At 42.4% G+C, this 22,090-nt stretch overlaps 1 protein-coding gene across 1 annotated transcript in view; it reads left to right on the top strand.

The window, feature by feature from the left end:
- LOC126411449 (facilitated trehalose transporter Tret1-2 homolog) overlaps positions 1–22,090 on the top strand; it is a 349,452-nt gene that overhangs the window by 283,053 nt on the left and 44,309 nt on the right. Inside the window, exon 2 of the mRNA XM_050081364.1 lies at positions 15,582–15,671. Coding sequence (XP_049937321.1) covers positions 15,582–15,671 — 90 coding nt within the window. The remainder of the gene's footprint in view (positions 1–15,581; positions 15,672–22,090) is intronic.

Below are 22,090 nucleotides of genomic sequence, written 5' to 3'. Positions count from 1 at the left end.
TATGTCATCCACCTGAAACATTCCAGTGACCATAGGTCTCTTCCACTTTTACAACCTTCTCTCATGATTCCGAAACCAAGTGTTAGCAATGATTAACTTACGCTCTGTGCAAAATTCTACCCTGCGGGTTCCTCTTTCTTTCCTTGCTAGTGTCTATATTCTCCCACTATATTCGCTTCGCTTCCTTTTCCTACTATCGAATTCCAGTCCCCCGTCACAGTTTAATTTTCCACTCCGGTAACTACGTGAATAATTTATTTTATTTTATCACACATTCTTTCAGTCTGTTCATCATCTGCGAAATTAGTTGGCATATAAACTATGGTGTGTGTTCGTGACTATGCGTTCACTATGTTGTTCATGCTAGCTTACCCGCATTCTTATTTTCTTATTCATTATTAGACGCACTCCTACATTACCCCTGAGCGGAGAGCCTGTTCATCCTACCACGGGACTTAAATGATTTCCACCATATCTAACTTCAGTCTATCCATTTCCCTTTTTAAATTCCCTGACCTACCATATCAAGCCGTAGAACACCATTTTTGCTTCTGCTGATGCTAACATCCTTTTGAGTACTCCCCGCCCAGAGATTCGAACCGGAGTCTATTTTATCTCCAGAATATTTTACCCAAGAGGGCTCCATCGTCATTAATACATACAGTATAGCTGCATGTCCTCTTGCGTTAAGCAGTTCGAAGTACAAACGTAGCAAGGCCATGTTGGCTAAGGTTGGAAGGCCAGATCAGTCAATCATCCAGAATGTTACCCTGCTGCTACTGAAATGACTGCTGCGCCTCTTCAGTAACCACAGGTTAGTCCCTTATCACACAGCGTACCTACGACACCAAAGATTGATATTAGCAACGTTACATTGTTTCATACGATGTTATATTTGATTTATAGGATAATTTTCATCCATGTATGATAACTGTGTTATGTTGATGTAAATTTTCTCAAACAATAGCACAATGTAAAACCAATTCGTCATGATTTGTGCACATTCAGAGCATTAAGTTTCAGAAACTTTTGCTCTCAGTATGGTAGTCTGCTGTTAGAAGTGACTGGCTACGGGGCAGACGTGCGACTTTACGAAGTAATTCACCAGCGGTACAACAAGCTTACAGATATACCACAAGTAGGTCGATAAGTGTATTTGACGACTGTTGTGTTGAGTAGTATCAGCCAGGTCGCTGTTCGAGGAGTGAGAAAGGAAGATTGTGATTTAACGTTCCGTCCACGACGAGGTCACAGGGAAATATAGGAAGATTAGGATCTTATGTCGCCGCAAAAACGAGGTCATTAGAGACGGCCACAAGCTCCAACTGGAGGAAGAATGAGTTAATATATATTCCTTTCCGAAGGAACAATCATGGCTTTTGCGGGAAACTATGTGTAAAACCACGCAAAACTAAATCTGGCTGTGCAATCGGGAATTTAAATTGGCCTCCTCCTGAGTGCGAATCCAATGACTTGAGAACTGCGCCACCTCAACTGGTTAACTACTCGAAGCGACGGTTGTAGACAAAAGTCTTAGAAATAAGAAAATCGCTGACTTGTTACCTGGCATAACAGTAGCTAATACAACATTATCACGAAACTTTACGGTATCTACGAAACGGAGATATTTTCCATTTATAATAAAGGAAAAAAGTGATGCAGAGGTCAAAAGGCTGAAATTGCTATCTATGGCGTCTTATCCTGTCACCCTCATTTATATTGCGCCATCTTGCGATTTCTAAAACGGCTGACACGGCACTATTCATCCTCAAACAAATAGTTCTCCTTCTCTAGAAACCTCATTCTCGACTGTTTATTGAACTTCAACATTTGTAGCATGGATCCCTCTCGTAGTTTGCTGTTTTGTGTTCTTTGAACAGTACAGAGAAGATAAAAAAAAACTTAAAAAACTATAATAAACAACTGTGGTGTTTTTGTACTCTGTCACTATTTATTTTCATCCATACGATAAGGTGTAGCCTCTGCAGTGGGCGAGGAACACGTGATTGAGTCGCTGTGAAGAAAAGCCGTAACAAAGTCAAAGAGTGAGCCAGAAAATATTTCCGATCCCTGTCAGAGTGCAATGTAAAGAATAAATCGTAATTATGAAGGTGAGGAGACACACTTAATAATACCAAAGAAAATAAAAAGCATGGATAGTCGTTCATATTTGTGAATGTGTTACCAAGGCCACCTACATCATAGACCTCATGTAAAGCAGTTGTGCTTGAAGTGTAGCATATACAGCGGGCGCTCCGTTCTTAGCAGTCCCTGGCGATGAGAGAGTTTCGTGTTTCTGTTACAAACCTAAATTCGTACTAACGTATGAGGCGTCAGATAAGGCAAAGCTATCAATAATTGAGAATTGGTGCAAATACTGCACTAAATTTCCCTCAATTTTTTTTGTAATGTATTGCATACTGTTCAGTTACCATAGCGAGTAGTTTTTTTAATCGAAATGAGGTTCGGTGACAGGATTATGGAAAATAAGACCGAATGTTTACTGATTATTTCTATAATTGCATACTGATGTTACAATAACAAGACTTGAATTAATGCGGCTTTCCCTATACAATGCACAATAGAATTAAAGGATCACTTTTTCTAAAACCCGTAATTGTCTCCCTTCCGACGCAAAACTTTGAAATTTGGTTCAAAAGTGGGTGCAACCTTCCTCTGGAATCGTGAAAAAGCGTGACGAGCTGCAACGTCACCCTGGAGCTCAGTGACGTTTCAAACAGCAAGGTGGCGACACATGCGAAAAAGGAGCCAGAGCTCAGAAGTTCATCAGACGTTGCAAAGTGGGTTAATGACGTCACGTTGGCACCAAATTCCACCAAACTTCTGCCCAACACCACCGTGGACGTGTCACACAATGAAAAGATCGTCACAACCCCTCTTACCCTCATTTAATCGCTTCATCTGACGCCTCTGCTGTGGAGGTCGTAACCGCGACACCTAGCATTGATATCACGCGGTTTTCTTATGGGTGGTCGATGATGATGATGATTAGTGTTTTAGGCCGCACATTGGGTGGTCGAGGAAAATATTTCAGACCCACAGCCGCTCAGAATTAAAACGGAAAGGACTCAGGGGGTGGCATGAAGGGCGTCAGTGAAACCACCCCTTTCCTTTGGATGTTGATTCCCACACAATTCGCCTTCGAAAACGACAGTCTGGAGTTCGATGAGAAACAGGGAGACGTTTTTGACAACCTTTGGCACTGTTAACACCTCTTTGGTGATTCAACCCTTCTTGATGGACATCACGGGGTTGCAACCTCACTGATCGTAATCTCACCCCTTTGGAGTGCGATGCGATCGCAATTTTCGCTCTGGTGTACAGGGTGTGATAATTAGGGGCCGTTCAAAACCATTCAGCGAAATTTGGACGTAATCCGAAGCAGCAAAGGGCTTTTTCAGTGCTGCTGTTTCACGCCCTGCTGTGACACAAGCGTGAATAAAACGTAATAAGGTCGTTCTAAGACCCCTGCCCCCTGCCCCCCTCCCCCCAAGTTCGGCAAGTTCGTTGGTGGCACACGCCCACTTTATTGAGTATTTTAGAAGGGTGCCTTTACAGAGAAAACCTGTGAAGTATTCCTAGGCGCCTGCAGGCAGGCAACTGGCCACGGAGGTGTGTCATTGTGGTTGTTCACATGCAGGCGCCTCGGTAAAATCGGGAAAAGTACACATCCAGAGAAGTGAGAATCTACCCACTGATTCAACACGACGTGAGATTCGAAGTCAGCAGGAGTTAAAACATGAACTTCTTTTAATGTTAGTCGTGAAGCCGTTTTCCCGTATTACTTTACAAGCAGTGCAGTTCGGAATAATCATTAGTGCTACAGTTCACCGACTGCTGATTGTGGGGCCCTCGTCCAGGAAAAAAGACACTACCTCTTCAAAGTCAGAAGTCCGTACAACTGTAGAACCACTCGCTGTGCTTTCTCTCTAACGCTGGCATGTTCTTCGAAATATAATGCGCACGGGACGTCATCTATGAAGTCACGTTGGCCAATACAACTTGTCAGCTTCTTACAGTTTCCAGTAATTACTCCGTACACGAAAATCAAATCTACTAGTTCCTTAGCGCACCGGGCAGCCTGAGTGTGCTTTTCCAGCAGTTTTCCAAGCTCGTTTACGGAAATATTGCGCTGGTCCCCGATCTCCACCTCAGAAAACACGATATTCAGACTGTTAAACTAGAATACCCGCCTCCGAAGCCGAGGTCGTTAATGCACACTTGTACCGCGGTGTTCGATTCAGAGGCAAGGTGGTTCGAATCCTAAAAAAAAAAACACTCCGTCTACAGCCCACAAGTGACCCATCGGTACCATCCGACCGCCGTGTCATTCTCAGAGGAGGATGCGGATAGGAGGGGCGTGGGGTCAGGTCACCGCTCTCCCGGCCGTAATGATGGTATTCTTGACCGAAGCCGCTACTATTCGGTCGAGTAGCCCTCAATTGGCATCACGAGGCTGAATGCACCCCGAAAAATGGCAACAGCGCATGGCGGCATGGCTGGTCATCCATCCAAGCGCCGTCCACGCCAGAAAGCGCTTAACTTCAGTGATCTCACAGGAACCGGTGTATCCACTGCGGCAAGGCCGTTGCTCGGTTCGAATCCTGGTAGCATTTGCGTGCCAAGGGGAGGAGAGGTGATGGCATAAAGTTCCTGATCACCACTGCTGTTGCAAATGTCCTGGATTAAATTTCAAAGCTCTCCGCAGTGTCTCATGAAGTGAGGGTGTGTGTTTCCCCTTATCCATAACAACACAACCCAGCACTACACTGTACAAGCACTTATCACACTCATCCACACGAAACAGATATACACTTTACACTTCATATCAGGTCGGAGGAAGCCACCGGCAGACCACCTCCACTAGGACCTTGTCTGGAACGGCGATGCAGGATTCCTGCGTCTACTCTACTAGGCTCATTCCCTAAGTGTGGGGCTACTTTGAAAATACGGTAACACACAGAAAGAAGTTTCCACGATTCACAGATTGGGTTAACTAACGTCTGTGGCGATAAGCTAGAAAGTCGAATGACAATAATTTACAAACCCCCCCGCCCCCCTCCCCATGAACCATGGACCTTGCCGTTGGTGGGGAGGCTTGCGTGCCTCAATGATACAGATAGCCGTACCGTTGGTGCAGCCACAACGGAGGGGTATCTGTTGAGAGGCCAGACAAACGTGTGGTTCCTAAAGAGGGGCAGCAGCCTTTTCAGTAGTTGCAAGGGCAACAGTCTGGATGATTGACTGATCTGGCCTTGTAACACTAACCAAAATGGCCTTGCTGTTCTGGTACTGCGAACGGCTGAAAGCAAGGGAAAACTACAGCCGTAATTTTTCCCGAGGACATGCAGCTTTACTGTACGATTAAATGATGATGGCGTCCTCTTGGGTAAAATATTCCGGAGGTAAAATAGTCCCCCATTCGAATCTCCGGGCGGGGACTACTCAAGAGGACGTCGTTATCAGGAGAAAGAAAACTGGCGTTCTACGGATCGGAGCGTGGAATGTCAGATCCCTTAATCGGGCAGGTAGGTTAGAAAATTTAAAAAGGGAAATGGATAGGTTTAAGTTAGATATAGTGGGAATTAGTGAAGTTTGGTGGCAGGAGGAACAAGACTTTTGGTCAGGTGAATACAGGGCTATAAATACAAAATCAAATAGGGGTAATGCAGGAGTAGGTTTAATAATGAATTAAAAAATAGGAGTGCGGGTGAGCTACTACAAACAGCATAGTGAACGCAACAATTGTGGCCAAGATAGGCACGAAGCCCATTCCCACCACAGTAGTACAAGTTTATATGCCAATTAGCTCTGCAGATGACGAAGAAATTGATGAAATGTATGATGAGATAAAAGAAATTATTCAGGTAGTGAAGGGAGACGAAAATTTAATAGTCATGGGTGACTGGAATTCGAGAGTAGGAAAAGGGAGAGAAGGAAACGTAGTAGGTGAATATGGATTGGGGCTAAGAAATGAAAGAGGAAGCCGCCTGGTAGAATTTTGCGCAGAGCATAACTTAATTATAGCTAACACTTGGTTTAAGAATCATGAAAGAAGGTTGTATACATGGAAGAACCCTAGAGATACTAGTAGGTATCAGATAGATTATCTAATGGTAAGACAGAGATTGAGGAACCAGATTTTAAATTGTAAGACATTTCCAGGGACAGATGTGGACTCTGACCATAATCTATTGGTTATGAACTGTAGATTAAAACTGAAGAAACTGCAAAAAGATGGTAATTTAAGGAGATGGGACCTGGATAAACTGAAAGAACCAGAGGTTGTAGAGAGTTTCAGGGAGAGCATAAGGGAACAATTGACAGGAATGGAGGAAAGAAATACAGTAGAAGAACAATGGGTAGCTCTGAATTATGAAGTAGTGAAGGAAGCAGAGGATCAAGTAGGTAAAAAGACGAGGGTTGGTAGAAATCCTTGGGTAACAGAAGTAATATTGAATTTAATTGATGAAAGGAGAAAATATAAAAATGCAGTAAATGAAGCAGGCAAAAAGGAATACAAACGTCTCAAAAATGAGATCGACAGGAAGTGCAAAATGGCTAAGCAGGGATGGCTAGATGGTAAATGTAAGGATGTAGAGGCTTATCTCACTAGGGGTAAAATAGATACTACCTACAGGAAAATTAAAGAGACCTTTGGAGAAAGGAGTACCACTTGCATGAATATCAAGAGCTTTGATGGAAACCCAGTTCTAAGCAAAGAAGGGAAAGCAGAAAGGTGGAAGGAGTATATAGAGAGTCTATACAAGGGTGATGTACTTGAGGACAATATTATGGAAACAGAAGAGGATGTAGATGAAGATGAAATGGGAGATATGATATTGCGTGAAGAGTTTGACAAAGCACTGTAAGACCTGAGTCGAAACAAGGCCCCCGGAGTAAACAACATTCCATTAGAGCTACTGACAACCTTGGGAGAGCCAGTCCTGACAAAACTCTACCATCTGGTGAGCAAGGTGTATGAGACAGGCGAAATACCCTCAGACTTAAAGAAGAATGTAATAATCCCAATCCCAAAGAAAGCAGGTGTTGACAGATGTGAAAATTACCGAACTATCAGTTTAATAAGTCGCAGCTGCAAAATACTAACGCGAATTCTTTACAGACGAATGGAAAACCCGATAGAAGCCGACCTCGAGGAAGATCAGTTTGGATTTCGTAGAAATGCTGGAACACGTGAGGCAATACTGACCCTACGACTTATCTTAGATGAAAGATAAAGGAAAGGCAAACCTACACTTCTAGCATTTGTAGACTTAGAGAAAGCTTTTAACAATGTTGATTGGAATACTCTATTTCAAATTCTAAAGGTGGCAGGGGTAAAATACAGAGAGCGAAAGACTATTTACAATTTGTACAGAAAGCAGATGGCAGTTATAAGAGCCGAGGGACACTAAAGGGAAGCAGTGGTTGAGAAAGGAGTGAGACAGGGTTGTAGCCTCTCCCCGATGTTATTCAATCTGTATATTGAGCAAACAGTAAAGGAAACGAAAGAAAAATTCGGAGTAGGTATTAAAATCCATGGAGGAGAAATAAAAACTTTGAGGTTCGCTGATGACATTGTAATTCTGTCAGAGACAGCAAAGGACTTGGAAGAGCAGTTGAACGGAATGGACAGTGTCTTGAAAGGAGGATATAAGTTGAACATCAACAAAAGCAAAACGAGGATAATGGAATATAGTCTAATTAAGTCGGGTGACGCTGAGGGAATTAGATTAGGAAATGAGACACTTAAACTAGTAAAGGAGTTGTGCTATTTGGGGAGCAAAATAACTGATGATGGTCGAAGTAGAGAGGATATAAAATGTAGACTGGCAATGGCAACGAAAGCGTTTCTGAAGAAGAAAAATTTGTTAACATCGAGTATAGATTTAAATGTCAGGAAGTCGTTTCTGAAAGTATTTGTATGGAGTGTAGCCATGTATGGAAGTGAAACGTGGACGATAAATAGCTTAGACAAGAAGAGAATAGAAGCTTTCTAAATGTGGTGCTACAGAAGAATGCTGAAGATTAGATGGGTAGATCACATAACTAATGAGGAGGTATTGAATAGAACTGGGGAGAAGAGGAGCATGTGGCACCACTTGACTAGAAGAAGGGGTCGGTTGGTAGGACATGTTCTGAGACATCGAGGGATCACCAATTTAGTATTGGAGGGCAGCATGGAGGGTAATAATCGTAGAGGGAGACCGAGTGATGAATACACTAAGCAGATTCAGAAGGATGTAGGCTGCAGTAGGTACTGGGAGATGAAGAAGCTTGCACGGGATAGAGTAGCATGGAGAGCTGCATCAAACCAGTCTCAGGACTGAAGACCACAACAACAACAATAATTTACAAACCATAAAGACAGAGGGTCTCTTACGTCGGGGTAAAAGCTATGAAATAGGGAGACAGTTTAAATGTGAAAGCATTAATTAGCTATACTTTTATTCTGAGAAATCGGAGTCCCGTGATTGGCCATATGGAGAACCGACGGTGAAACTGTGATGTCCACCATGTATTTGACATAGTAAACAAAAGCTTTTTACCATACACCTTTTTTGTGAGATTTCAACGTTTTGGTTACTGAGGCTGTGAATGAAACTACCAAGACTGAATTTCTTCAATGCTGAACCAGTCAGAAATTCCAGTCTTCGAGTTACAATTCTTAGTTCCGGCCCCGTTTTGGGATAGACCAGGGAATAGGATACCAAGCGTCAGGTTTGACCAATGACGACCCCACGATGAAAACACACAAAATTTCAAGATGGCGACGAGTGCTCATAACCGTTTCCAGTACTCACCAAAAATAATCACGAAGTATAATATCGCGAAAAATCTAGATCAGAATTACAGAAACTAATGGGGCAACCGCGGGAAAATGTTGTTTCTGGCTAGGAGAAACTAACATCTAACATAACAACGGCAAACCCACATTGATAGAAAAACACACAAAAACAAAAATGAAATAAACAAAAGACAATGGTAAAACTCGAAAACGAACAACAGGTGGTATCGACAACTTGAGTTGAGCTATATAAGTTCACTTTGAAAGACCGAAATCCTATTAAGAAACAGCGCTACACACCAGGCGAAAAATCACCAAAAGTAACGAAACATAGTATTGGCAATACGAGGTGATCTATACAGCTACAACTTGACACGCTGAAACCAAAACACAAATTCTAAAAGACGTCGCACATCACACCCAACATAAATTCAGCTCAGCTGGATACACCTATACTAAAACATTAACTTTAAAATAAATTGCTTTACAGAACCATGCCGAAGAAATACCTTCAATGTTTTTCTATCGTTTCCTCGATTAGCCCTTGCTCAAAGCGCTCGAGAAAAGAAAATACCATTTTCTGCACAGGAAGAGAGGAGAAAAGTGTTAAAATTTAAGGTAAGATATGCGCTGTCCAGAACTGGTACCTTCTCAAAGTCTGTGAGCAGAACGTGGTGCCACATGCACCCATAGTAAACTGGGCAGACGATGATTAGTTTGGTGCAGTCATAGGCTACTGAATGTTGATTATACCAGCCAGTCTGATTATGGTTTTGGGAGATTTCCTGCATTCGTCTAATCGTATTTTTGTCCTGGACAAAAGTTAACCTAACAAATCCAAAAAAATGTAGCTCTCAAAACATATTTTGTTCATTTTTAATTATAACAGTCGACACTAAAGAACATATCATGAGAGCAATGCAATAAATAAATTATCGTGTACCGATGCAAAGTTTTATAAGCAAACAAAGTTTTAGATGGTAGGCCTTTCTTGAAGTTTATTCCATGTGTCTCCACTTCAGCGTTATTAAAGTGGCATTTGTACTGATATCCAGCAGTTTTTTCTCAATCTTTCTAATTTTATCCTACGTCTGATTTTACGTTTTTAATTTCGGTCTAACATTGTAGTAGTATTAATAAATTAGTTTTTATAGTAGTTTCTAGATTTGCATCTCCTGGATTTAATCACATATGCATAGAATTGCAGATCGTTGTATCAAACACATGATATCCACTTGCATATTAATAAGATAAAAAGATGTACTTTGCATACACTATTGAAATGTGCTTACTGTATAAGTACCTCAAAAATACTAAGTAGATAACTATCAGTCTTTTGAGATGCAATAAGTTTTACATAGTCCAAGTCACATTTAGTTATTGGGGCACAATACGTCTTCGAACTCACGAAGTGAGTTATACCAAAACTGCAAAGTTCTGAATCTTGCCCCTTCTCGGAAAAATTTCTATGGACGCCCTTGATGATTGCTAGTGTTTGTCACGATTCAGCACAAGCCTGTAACTGACAACCCGGCAGAACCTTGCGGTTGGTGCAGCTAGACACAGGACGGAAGACAGCGGGGCCAGAACAATGGCGCTTTCTGGTGGGCAACCAGCAACACGGACGCACTCCGCGTTTACGACGCCCGACGCTGCCGGGCGGTGATTTACGTGTGCCAACACGGCGCCCTGCACTGTCCTACCAGCCGCTTCCCGCGCCGGCACTCTGCTTGCGCAAAGCTTCGGTACTGCTGTAGCCCAGCCGGAAGCGCGCCGCCGTGTATGTTTTCAGAGGGAACATAGGTGCTCCGGTGTTTGGTAAGCTGTTGTATAAGCGTCATTCAGACAGCGCATAGAACAGTCAGCATCAGGGACGGGGTGAGGCGTTGCAATGCTGAAACAGCGGACTCGTGCTCCAGAGAACCTGCAATTCAAGCTTCATCCTCCCGTCGTGATTCTGGTTTCCTTGGTAGACACAAATCATGCTTTTCAGATCACTACTGGAATGGTTTCTTCAATCAAGGAATTGGCCAACCCCATCGTAATTTTTGCCTACTAACCTTCGCTGTTAAACTCCGCCCTAATCAAGTATAGCAAATCAATACCAAATAATACGATCGTCAGAAATGCTCACTGTCTGATCTGTCTTCGTTCTTATATTACCTCCATATATGTATTACAATCCCCGCCATTATTTACGAGGGTTAAAAAAATGGCTCCGAGCACTATGGGACTTAACTTCTGAGATCATCAGTCCCATAGAACTTAGAACTACTTAAACCTAACTAACCTAAGGACATCACACACATCCACTCCTGAGGCAGGATTCGAACCTGCGACCTTTGCGGTCGCGCGGTTCCAGACTGTAGCGCCTAGAACCGCTCGGCCACGGCGACCGGATACGAGGGTCACTCCAAAAGAAATGCACACTATTTTTGTAAAAATACAGTTTTCATTCTGCATGTGTGAAAGATTTTACAGTGTGTAGATACATCCTTCCCGCTTGTTTTCAGACTTAGTTCAACCTGTTCCCGTGAGTGGCGCCGTTACAGCATGTCTTCAAGATGGCTGCTACACTTGACGTTCGTCAGAAGCAACGTTCTGTCATAGCATTCCTGTGCTGTGAAAACCAGACAGTGGGAAACATACACAAGAGGTTGAAAAAGACAAAGAGGCAATCAATGAAGTGGCATCATGCGAATTCACCCAAGAAAAAAAAATTCAAAACCACACCTCCTGCTGGAAAAGTTATGGCTATGATGGTTTTCGATTGTTTGTGGACATCATGCTAAGTGGAACCACCATAAATTCTGATGCATTTGTGACGACACTGAAGAAACTTCAAGCTCGACTGAAACGTGTTCGACCGCATCGGCAAAAGCAGAATGTTTTGCTGTTGCACGACAATACAAGGCCACATAACCATGGAAGCGGTCACGAAACTCGGATGGACAACACTGGAACACCCGCGTTACAGTCCTGACCTGGCTCCATGTGACTATCATCTCTTTGAGAAACTGGAAGACTCTCTTCGTGGAACAAGGTTTGAAGATGATGACTCCCTTGTGCACGCTGCCAAACAGTGGCTCCAACAGGTTGGTTCAGAACTTTACTGTGCAGGTATACAGGCGCTGGTTCCAAGATGGCGTAAGGCAGTTGAGAGGGATGGAAATTATGTGGAGAAATGACAATATTGTTCCTAAAGGATGTATCTACACACTGTAAAACTTTCAAACATGTAGAATAAAAGATGGATTTTAAAAAAAGAGTGTGCATTTCTTTTGGAGTGACCCTCGTACTTGCAGTAGCACTTCTTAATACTATTGCACGCTTTTTGTACCCACTCAAATTTTTCAGTTTTAGTTGCTGTGTCCTTTCGCCCAGAGAATATCCGTGAAAGCTGGAGTGGGCTTTGTGCGGTTGGATTGCGCGTCTCCTGTTGCCTCTGATGTTTTGTGGACGTTACTATAGTATTGCTTTGATGCTGTCTAAGTTCTTGGCGACAAAAGTTTTTAGTCAGTACTGACTGGTAATCTTTTACATTTAGCACTTGAAAGCTGTCAGCTGCCAATTGTCAGAGATCTTCTATCCTCGACTGTAGCATAGTAACAGTACCGTATTTCTTCCTTTTCTTTATGAGATGTCCAACGACATCAACCAGTTATGGAAATTGTTGAGTATTTTGTTTGACACTGATGATTTATCATTCGTGGGCAAGGCAACGCTTTGGCCCGTAACGAAACCACACCTTTACTTTAATTATTTCAGTGATTGAGTATCACCTAACAATGTACCAGACTTGCAGCACGCACAGACGATGCGTCCCCTTCTACCACGCTTACTCATATTATGCGTTGTTACTTGCTGTATTTCACAGACATGAAGCGGCGTATCCTGTGAAGGAAAATTTCCGATGAAGAAGGAGGTTACTAGCCATGTCACAACTTGGAAAATGTAATTTTATGTTACTGCAAGTATATCGAAGCATCATAAAAATGACCTGGAAAAGTAATAAAGCATTTTCTGCCTCTTCCGTCTTTACTGGAACATTACTAGCAAAAGTAAACACAATTAATTACTTCTCTATTTATTTTGTAAATAAAAACCGATCTTTCCCTGCTACAAAGTACTTTGTTTGTTCCAGATGCGTTTCGCTTTTTACTTTAAAGTATTTTCAGTGCAATATAGAGTAATACAAAAAAATAAAAACATTTCTCTCTCTATTACACACACACACAAATCTGCAACTAGTGACAGAATAGTAATAGTGCTCCACAGCAATTAGCGCAAAGAGCATGAAAATTTTGAAGAAAAAAGTTCGTGACATGAAATTCCGCTTATGTTTCATAAGTGAAGTTATAGTGCGACCTCCAGCATGTGACTAGATGAGAGAAAACGCATATGCCAACCACAAACTCGAATAACTGTAAGTAATCACTTATTTAGGTAAAAAACAAGACAAACTGTTTTAAAATTTAACAATAGCACGTATCAAAACAAGAGCGTATTTTTCTACTAAGATGCCTTAAAATAAAAGGCGAAACGCATCTGGACAACAAAACACATTTCTGCAAGAAAAAGGCGGTTGTTATTGACAAAATGAAAATTTCTGCGCTTGCTGCGGATGATGTCCACGCAAAGAAGCTTGTAATTCTTTCAAATTTAATTTTCTATATCATCAGGTTGTTACTAATTTTTCTGTGTTAATTCGCACACGAAACACCTTAAGTTATTCAGTGTTTCCTTACTTAGGTAACATTGTAGTTCCTATCTAAAAATAACAATTTTTTTCATATGGAATCTAAAAGCAATAGAGACGGCCAGTCTAGCTTCAGTAATTCACTTTCCTGTGCGGCATTATTACAGTGGGCACGCAGTGAACCGATAGAATCCACCTGGAATAATTAACTCATGAAAAAAAGGATTTAATATAGCTCCTATGTTGATGAGATTGTTCCTGTCCTTAAGGAGGATAGAAGAGTTCGGTACGTGTTGTCAGTGAGAGGACAGAGCGCGATGCAACGGATATTTACACTAACAAAGAGAAACGATACAGAGTTGCGTATGAACATAGTACATTCCTTTGCAGGTTTACAGATAATAAATGCATACTGTTCTCACATTATGTATAACTTTTGTTTGGGTGAAATTCAATAACGAGAATGAATATAATGAAAGCCTTGAGGTTTCATTTATATGCGGTCAGATGAAGAACTAATTTGATTTGATTTGATCTGATTTATCGCTCATTTAGACGCCTGTTGCCTTACATTTTATAACAGGTCGTTCATTTTACAGCTTTTCATGTACATTACAGAACATATTCCGCATTACAAAGAACAATTATTGTTTTCAGCAATTACAATTGAAGTAATAATACATTAAAAATACATTAGAAGTTGAAAGAAAAAACACAAAAATATTCAAATTTTAGGAATATATGATGATAGATGATAGGAAAGACTTGGATAATAAGAGGGGAAGAGAGAAATGTTACTCTACCTGAGTCATCCTGGGCTGAAAGCCTCTGAACTACTTTGAGCCTTGCAGTCCCGGTTCGCTACATTTTAATCTACGGATTAATATTTCTAAACACTATTTACAAAAACACTATAACTATTATGTACATTGTGGAGATTGCAGCAGTGTGTGTGTAAAGTATCTTACTTCTTGGGGTTATTAATCAATCTTCATTTCCTATATTATGTGTCTTGAATTTTACCTGTTATGTTGCTTAGATACTGAGCGTTCAGTTACAAATGTTACATTCCAATAGCAGTGTAATGACAGCGGGATGGATATTCCTGCTGTTTATACTTCAGCTGGAACAGTTACACTGTTTATTCTGATAGAGTTTAATTGTTTTGGATGTTGTGTAAGGTTGTCTGTGGTACGTGTTGGTGAAAGTGTTTGCTGTTTGAGTGTGTGTTTCGGTACTGCTGTGTGTGTTGATATACGAACTGGAAGTGCTGTCTTACACGCTTCGTGTGTGTTGCAGTGCAGTGTTCTGTGATACCGCCGTGTCTGTGTATATTCGCCATGTAATGTCCTTGAGACATCATCAGCGATTTTATTTACTATTTCCCACTCGTCTTTGTTTCTAAGATGAAGAACTGGACGAGATCTTCTGCAGGTTATCTATAGACTGAAAAATGACCTCTTCAGTCTACTACATCGTAAAAATGAGTACAAAGGAACAACCTGTTATCTCAGATCTCTCACACATGTTCGCTCATCATCTCCAGTTTCTAAACGATGGAGAATTTTCCTCATTTCCTTGTAATGTTTCTTACTAACTGTAATTCATGTATGAGCTGAGGAAAAAATGGTGGTAACAATACAAAAAAACTGTTTCCGAAAGAAAATATTTTGTATTTTACACATTGTCTCGATAATTATCGCAAAACATAGAACTAATGAGCAACAGCAACATGTGTTTTTGTATTTGTTTCTAATCATACAGTCCTTCGTAAAACATTAAGTGCCAGGGATATTTAGCGCTCCTGTAGCAAATGGCAGTCACGCCATACTGAGCGGAGATGTTTTGTTTACAATCACTTTGACCTTGATATAACGTTAACCACTCTTATCTAACCACAGCGCTACCGGTTCCGCAAGAAAGATCAGAACTTCCTGCTGCGAATTCATGGTCGCCGAAGGCGAGACGCGAAATGAAACCTACTCGTGCGGTCGCAGCTTCACGAGGGCTAGCGCTGGCAGCGGCAGAGTGGGCGCTTGTACTTTCTGACGTGTGTTTCTCTGTCCACAGGACGAGGCCAAACAGAAGGAAGCCGGCGCCTGCTGTCCTCAGGATGACGTCCAAGCCAAGCAAGAGGAGCGGCCGCCTCTCAGACCACAGGTCAGTACTCAACAAACCGCTCCACACTGCGGAAGACGCGAGTCCGCGATTTCATGCGCAGTCGAGGTCGTCGGAGAGGGAGCACGAGGATGGCAAAGTACGTCCCGATTGCAGGTATACCGTCGTATCTCTAAATTACGCCATGAGAGTGCCAGGATGGCTCCTTCAAACAGGTCAGATCTGATCATCCTGGAGCTCACTCTCTACAGCTGAGGTTTAAGTATACTCCTGTGATGCTACCAAGATCTGAACCTGGTGGCCTTTATAGTGAATAGACCTCTCCCCATAAGATCATGTGGAATATTAACACACATTATTGAATGTCTGATCTTGAACCGGGATAGCTCAATTTTACATGAAATATGGGTACCATAGCTCGCAAAGAAATAAAAAAATGGGATTAATCAGACTATGGAATGAAAATAAACGTCACAATAAAGTCCTGATTATTGCTAAAACGCATGAACTTAACCCAGACATTGAACATTGCCTTGGCACAGTGGGGTGGAATTGGAATGGAAATACTAATCATCTCGTATAATTTGTTGTCTCCAAATGCACCCCCAATGATTGCTGAATTAATTAACAGATGAAAGGAAAGACCCACAAAACTACACATGAGAACCAGTATCGTTGCCTAATGTTGAACTCAGCTAACAGCGTGCGTGAATTAATTCAGAAAAGCAGGACCCTAACTTGAAACAACGAACTTCGCGTCTGCTTTGTTTCGTCGAGCACAAATGCTGCACACACTTAGCGTCGTTGTAAAACTCAGAGAATGGATGCAGTGGTAACCAAAAACTACAAGTTCTGGGCCCAGCATCTGTGATTGGCCCTGAGACATAGTCTCAAAACGACCATCACCCTTACCGTCGCCCGCTGGAAGTGCAGACGGAGAACAGGTCTTCACTCTCTGGAGCTCTAAGACGAAGCGTTCATATCTTCTCCTCCCAAAAATTTCGATGATTCCTCCAGCACCAGGTTCTCGTCAGCCAGTCGGTGTGCACCTTCCGAGCTTTGTACAATTAAAATTTGTAAAAATACTAGCGATCTCCACCTCATAAAGTATCTGTTCTGATTAACGAGTAATACACATTTCACTCTTATAATGCTGTTAGAAAGCAGTAATTCTCTCCCACTATGAGTTTGGTTTCACGTTTTTCCCAATGATAGTAGCTGCACATGGGTCATTCGCAAGTTTTCATTCTCGCTATAAAGTTAATTTTGGTGACCCAATCCTGAGCCCCCTTACAAAACTCATGCGTCAGTTACCCCTGACCTCCTTTGCGTCCAGCAGATTACTCTCTGTCAGTCTCTCTCATGATTTCCCCACCCCCTTGCATCCTATCTTCTTAGAGCGTTATTTCTCACAGTGTCAATTCACAACTTTCCGAGTTTGGTCTGCTGCCTCCTGCTATTGTCGATATTGGAGCGCCATGACCATCCCAAAGAGCGGCCGTCGCCCAGAGAATACCTGACAGCGACTCTGCCTTTTCGCAGAAGAACCGTTTCACGACCTGTTTAGTACTCTACCCCTGCAGCCCTTGCGTTCTCACAGCAGCCAGCTGACTCAGCTCTCAGAAAAATTACACACATCTTTCACTACGGCACAGAAACTAGATGAAGAAGCACTTATTAAATTCTCAATCACCGGTGTTTGTTTCAGTTACTTGCAAATTTTCATGCTCCGGTTGTAATTTGAATTGATTTTGTCGCCTAACTTGGATAGATTTTTAGTAATCAGGCTATGAAGCAGTTTCGGAAAAATCTGATCCTTAACACCATCCTTACTGAATCAGATTCACATTTCGAACAGTGCTATTTTAACATCTGGAAGTTCGTGAATTATATAAGTCTGCAAGGGTTTGTGGCCGTTTTCCTTGATGGCAGAATCTTCCGAGTTGAAAAGTTGTGTCGTATTTCTCTTCGATCTTCTAGAATGTTCGACATTTTGATCCCTTTGCTATGATCTTAAAGATTCTTCTGGTTTCGGAAACCAGTTCAGTGCCTGTTCGCACGCTCTTTTCCGGAGAACTGGAGCTAAGGGGTAAAAATCTTCAGCCTGCTATTAGCAAGCCTTCGACACCGAGTAAATATTGACAGCAGATAGTGGAAGCGAGAGGTAATGCTATCAAAATATTAATGTTGTTGTGTCCTGTCGTACGTTCCTGATAACTGTTCACGTAAAATGCAAGGCATAAGAACGAGGAACGTCCCTCTCACTATTCGAGGTTACCGTTTGTTACTGGAGTAACCGACCGCACAGGCAATAATTTGGAAGAATATTAGGATTACATTTTTTAGTCAAAAAATATTGGATTTTTTCCAACCTACAGCGGCCTTGAATAATCGCCTCCAAACTGCAGGGGTATACGATGTGCGACAATAAAGTAAGGAGTCTTAAGTGAAAAAAAATTGCTTACCGTTTTATTCAAGTTTAGTGTTGTCTCCTTCAAAGCAGTTCCCTTCTGATTGCACACACTTTTTCCAGCGCTTCTGCCATTGATGGTAACATTTCTGGAACTCATCTTCTGTAATATCCTCCAAGACCCTCGTCACAGCTTTTTGAACATCTTGTGTTGTTTGAAAATAGTGTCCCTTGACCACCGTTTTGACTATTGGAAATAGAAAAAAGTCGCACGGAGCGATATCTGGTGAATAAGGTGGCTGTGGTAGTACGGAAATTTGTTTTGAGGTTAAAAATTGCTGTACTGACAGAGCAGTATGGGATGGCGCATTATCATGATGCAGAATCCAATTGTCATCAATGTTGGCACGGACACGAAGAAATATTTTACGAAGACTTTCTCAAATTTCTTTGTAGTAATATTGGTTAAATGTTTGTCCAGGAGGCACCCACTCTTTATGAACAATTCCCTTGGAATCAAAGAAGCATACAAGCATGCATTTTACTTTTGACTTTGACATGCGAGCTACTTTTAGTCTGGGTGATCCCTTTGAGCACCATTGCGAACTTTGGCATTTTGTCTCTGGATCGTACGGAAAAAACCAACTTTCATCACCAGTGATAACACGGCTCAACAATTCTGGGTTGGTTTCCGTTTGCTCTAACAGATCGACTGCCACATTTTTCCGTGTTTCTTGCTGTTCTGGTGTGATATTTTTGGGAACTATATTTGCACTAATCTTTCTCATACCAAGACCTTCAGTTATTATTAGACGAACCGTTTCTCGATTGATGTTCAGTTATTCTGGAATCATTTTCACGGATAATCTTCGATCAGATCGTACGAGTTCAAGTACCCTCGCCAAGTTGACATTCGTCCTTGAGGTTGATGGTTGTCCACTGCGGTCTTCATCTTCAACATTCGTTCTGCCTTCACTAAACATTTTATGCCAACGAAAACTTGAGCTCTTGACATAACCTCCTCTCCAAAAGCCTTCTGAAGCTTATTGTAAGTTGTCGTCACGTTTTCACACAATTTAAGGCAAAAAGAAATGGCATACCTTTGCGCAGTATTATGCGGTTCCATTTCCGTGACGAGAGACACAAACATGTGTTAACTTATTATAGCACAACTCACGACTGAGCAATTGCATCGATGTGCCGCTTGGACTAGAAGTAGCTTATAGACAAAGGTCAAAGACACTGTGCCTACGCAAGCCTGCAGGGTTGCCACATCTTGCAAAGAAAATCAGTCTCATTATTTTATTGTCGCACCTCGTATGAACCAACATATGTCTGTGGCAAAGTATATTTAAACGAAACTGAGGGGATAGTAAGAGAACGCATTAAAGAGCACGAACGTCACACAGTTTTAAAACAAAGAGTCGTATCTGCGGTAACAGAGCACCAAGAAGAATTTTACTAATACACAGGGTGGACCAGAACTCGACCATGAAACTTTCAAAGGTCGTTTAGGGATAGCTTCTGAATATTGTATCAACGACCGACGGTCTCCAGTAACTCGTTACAGAGTAATAACGTAATTAAGTTTTATTCGCTTTTTGTTACCGCAGTCGCCGTTGTTTCTGTGAAAATACCTGCACAGCAGTGAATAAACCTGTAATATGCAATAACCAGTACGTAAAAGCACAACACATAGTAATGCAACAGCCTTCCGACGAAACACTGGGTTATGATGTGATTGCCGTCACTGTGTGAACAGTTCGGCATAGCTCGCTCCATTGTGATACTTTCCCATTGCTTTCAGTGAACCCATACACGAGTTGCTTATCGGTCAACCCTACATCAGTAAACGTATTCACAGTACTGCTGTGTATCGCTGTTAACGCTCAGCTAACATTGCCGGAAGATAAAACCCTAGGTAGAACCGAGCACTACTGAATGCAATCTTGAAGGCAACGAATTACAGAGGGCATTAATATTGTCAACAAGAGGTACCGTGAGCCAATGGAAACAGGCACACACAGTGCATACCACCAACGTTTGTGCTGTTGTGCACTAGTTTCAGTGCAATAACAGATACATAGCTGATTGGCGCAAGAAGCCAAACGAATTGCAATAGTTCTGTAACGAGACGACAGAGACCTTGGGTTCCTTACACCAAAAAATTCAGAAGATGTCCCTGAATAACTTCTGAAATTTTGTCAATAGAGTTCTTGTACAGTCATAGTAAAATTTACACAGGGTGGGCAAAATAGAACTGGTCCGGAAAGTCTTTACAGTAACACTGATTCGTTTTGTCTCATCATCAGAGAAGATACAGGAAATGGCCACAGTTGATATCATTGCAGCGCTGTGGTCGATTTATCAAGGCGTTAGACGCGTGTAGTGGCTCTGCCGGAGGGATTTTTCGTTGTTCTGGCGTAGGTCTCCCAGTGTGTGAGGATTATCTGAGTACAACTGACCATTCATGTGGGTCAACCACACGTAAAAACCACAGGGAGAGGGATCCGGCGATCGAGGTGGCCAGGAGAAAACACTGTCTCTGCTGACTGTTCTCTGCTCACCGAACACCACATGCACTTGTGACAAGCTTGTCAACACTGTGTGTGCTGTTGCTCCGTCTTGCTGGAAATATCCGTTCAGTAGTATATCTTTTGTGAGTTGATTGACGTATGGATTAAACAGTTTCTGGACGTACCTGTTAGCATTAACAGTCTGTTGAAACAATCGTGTTACGATGTGAACACCAGACTGTGCACCAAACACCAATCTTTTGAGTTTCAAAGTAATGTTGAGAATTTTCTGTTACACAATGACGCGTGTGCTGCGAATTCACATACCCTGACTAGCTGAACCAGGCCTCATCTGAAGAAATGAAAAACTGAGCATTTGAAAGTCCTGATTACAATTCCCTATTCCATTTCTCTCATAAACCACCGGCAGAATTCAATACGTGACAGTCCGTCTGGGCGCTTTAGCTCATGCACATCCGTAAGTATGTTCATTAACAAGGGTCAGTTCCGCGTCTCTCTCATACACTGATGAGCCGAAAGATTTATGACCACATGCTTAATAGCTTGTTTGTCCGTCTTTGGAACGAAATACACCACTGACTCTTACGTAGCGGGGAGCAGACAATTTGTTGGTAGGTTTGTGCGGCTATGCGGCATTTGATGTCTACGCACAGCTCAGGTAATTCGAGTAAATAACGGCCGCTGATTTGCGTAAGCGGTGACAGCGCCGGATTGCGACCCAGAAGGGTGCCATAGAATTTACATCAGGCGAATTTGATCGCCGAGACATCACCGTGATTGCACTATAATGCTCTTCAAAACACTGTAGCACTGTTCTGGCTCCAAGACACGGACAACAGTACTGCTGAAAGATGAGATCGCCATTGGAGAGTCCGCAGCTCGTGGTCGTGCGGTAGCGTTCTCGCTTCCCACGCCCGGGTTCCCGGGTTCGATTCCCGGCGGGGTCAGGGATTTTCTCTGCCTCGTGATGACTGGGTGTTGTGTGATGTCCTTAGGTTAGTTAGGTTTAAGTAGTTCTAAGTTGTAGGGGACTGATGACCATAGCTGTTAAGTCCCATAGTGCTCAGAGCCATTTGAGAGCCATTGGAGAAGACATCAGGCATGAAGGGATATAGGTAGTCTGCAGCTGTCAGCGTGTCTCACAACTACAGGTCCCACGCAAGCGCGGCAGAAAGTCTCCAATACCACAATACTGCTACCACAAGCCTGCGCGCTGCTCGTTTCGAGCCGCCCTTCACCTCGATGACGGCGTTTGTGGAGACGACCATTGACCTAGAGTAGCAAAAGTGTGATTCACACGAAGAGTCGACACGTTTCCATTGACCGACGGTCGAATCCCTATGGTCCTCCCACTGCAATCGTAATTGACGATGTCGTTGGGTCAACATGTGAATACGCAGGGGCGGTCTGCTGCGGACCCTCATATTCGACAGTGTACCTTGAATGGTAGCTCCAAAACAGTTGTGCGTGCACCATCATTATGCTCTTCCGGCAGGGATGCCACAGGTCACCAT

Source organism: Schistocerca serialis, chromosome 1 (genome assembly GCF_023864345.2).
Source record: "Schistocerca serialis cubense isolate TAMUIC-IGC-003099 chromosome 1, iqSchSeri2.2, whole genome shotgun sequence".
Classification (NCBI taxonomy): Eukaryota; Metazoa; Arthropoda; class Insecta; order Orthoptera; family Acrididae; genus Schistocerca; species Schistocerca serialis.
This window is presented reverse-complemented; position numbering and strand designations above follow the sequence as displayed.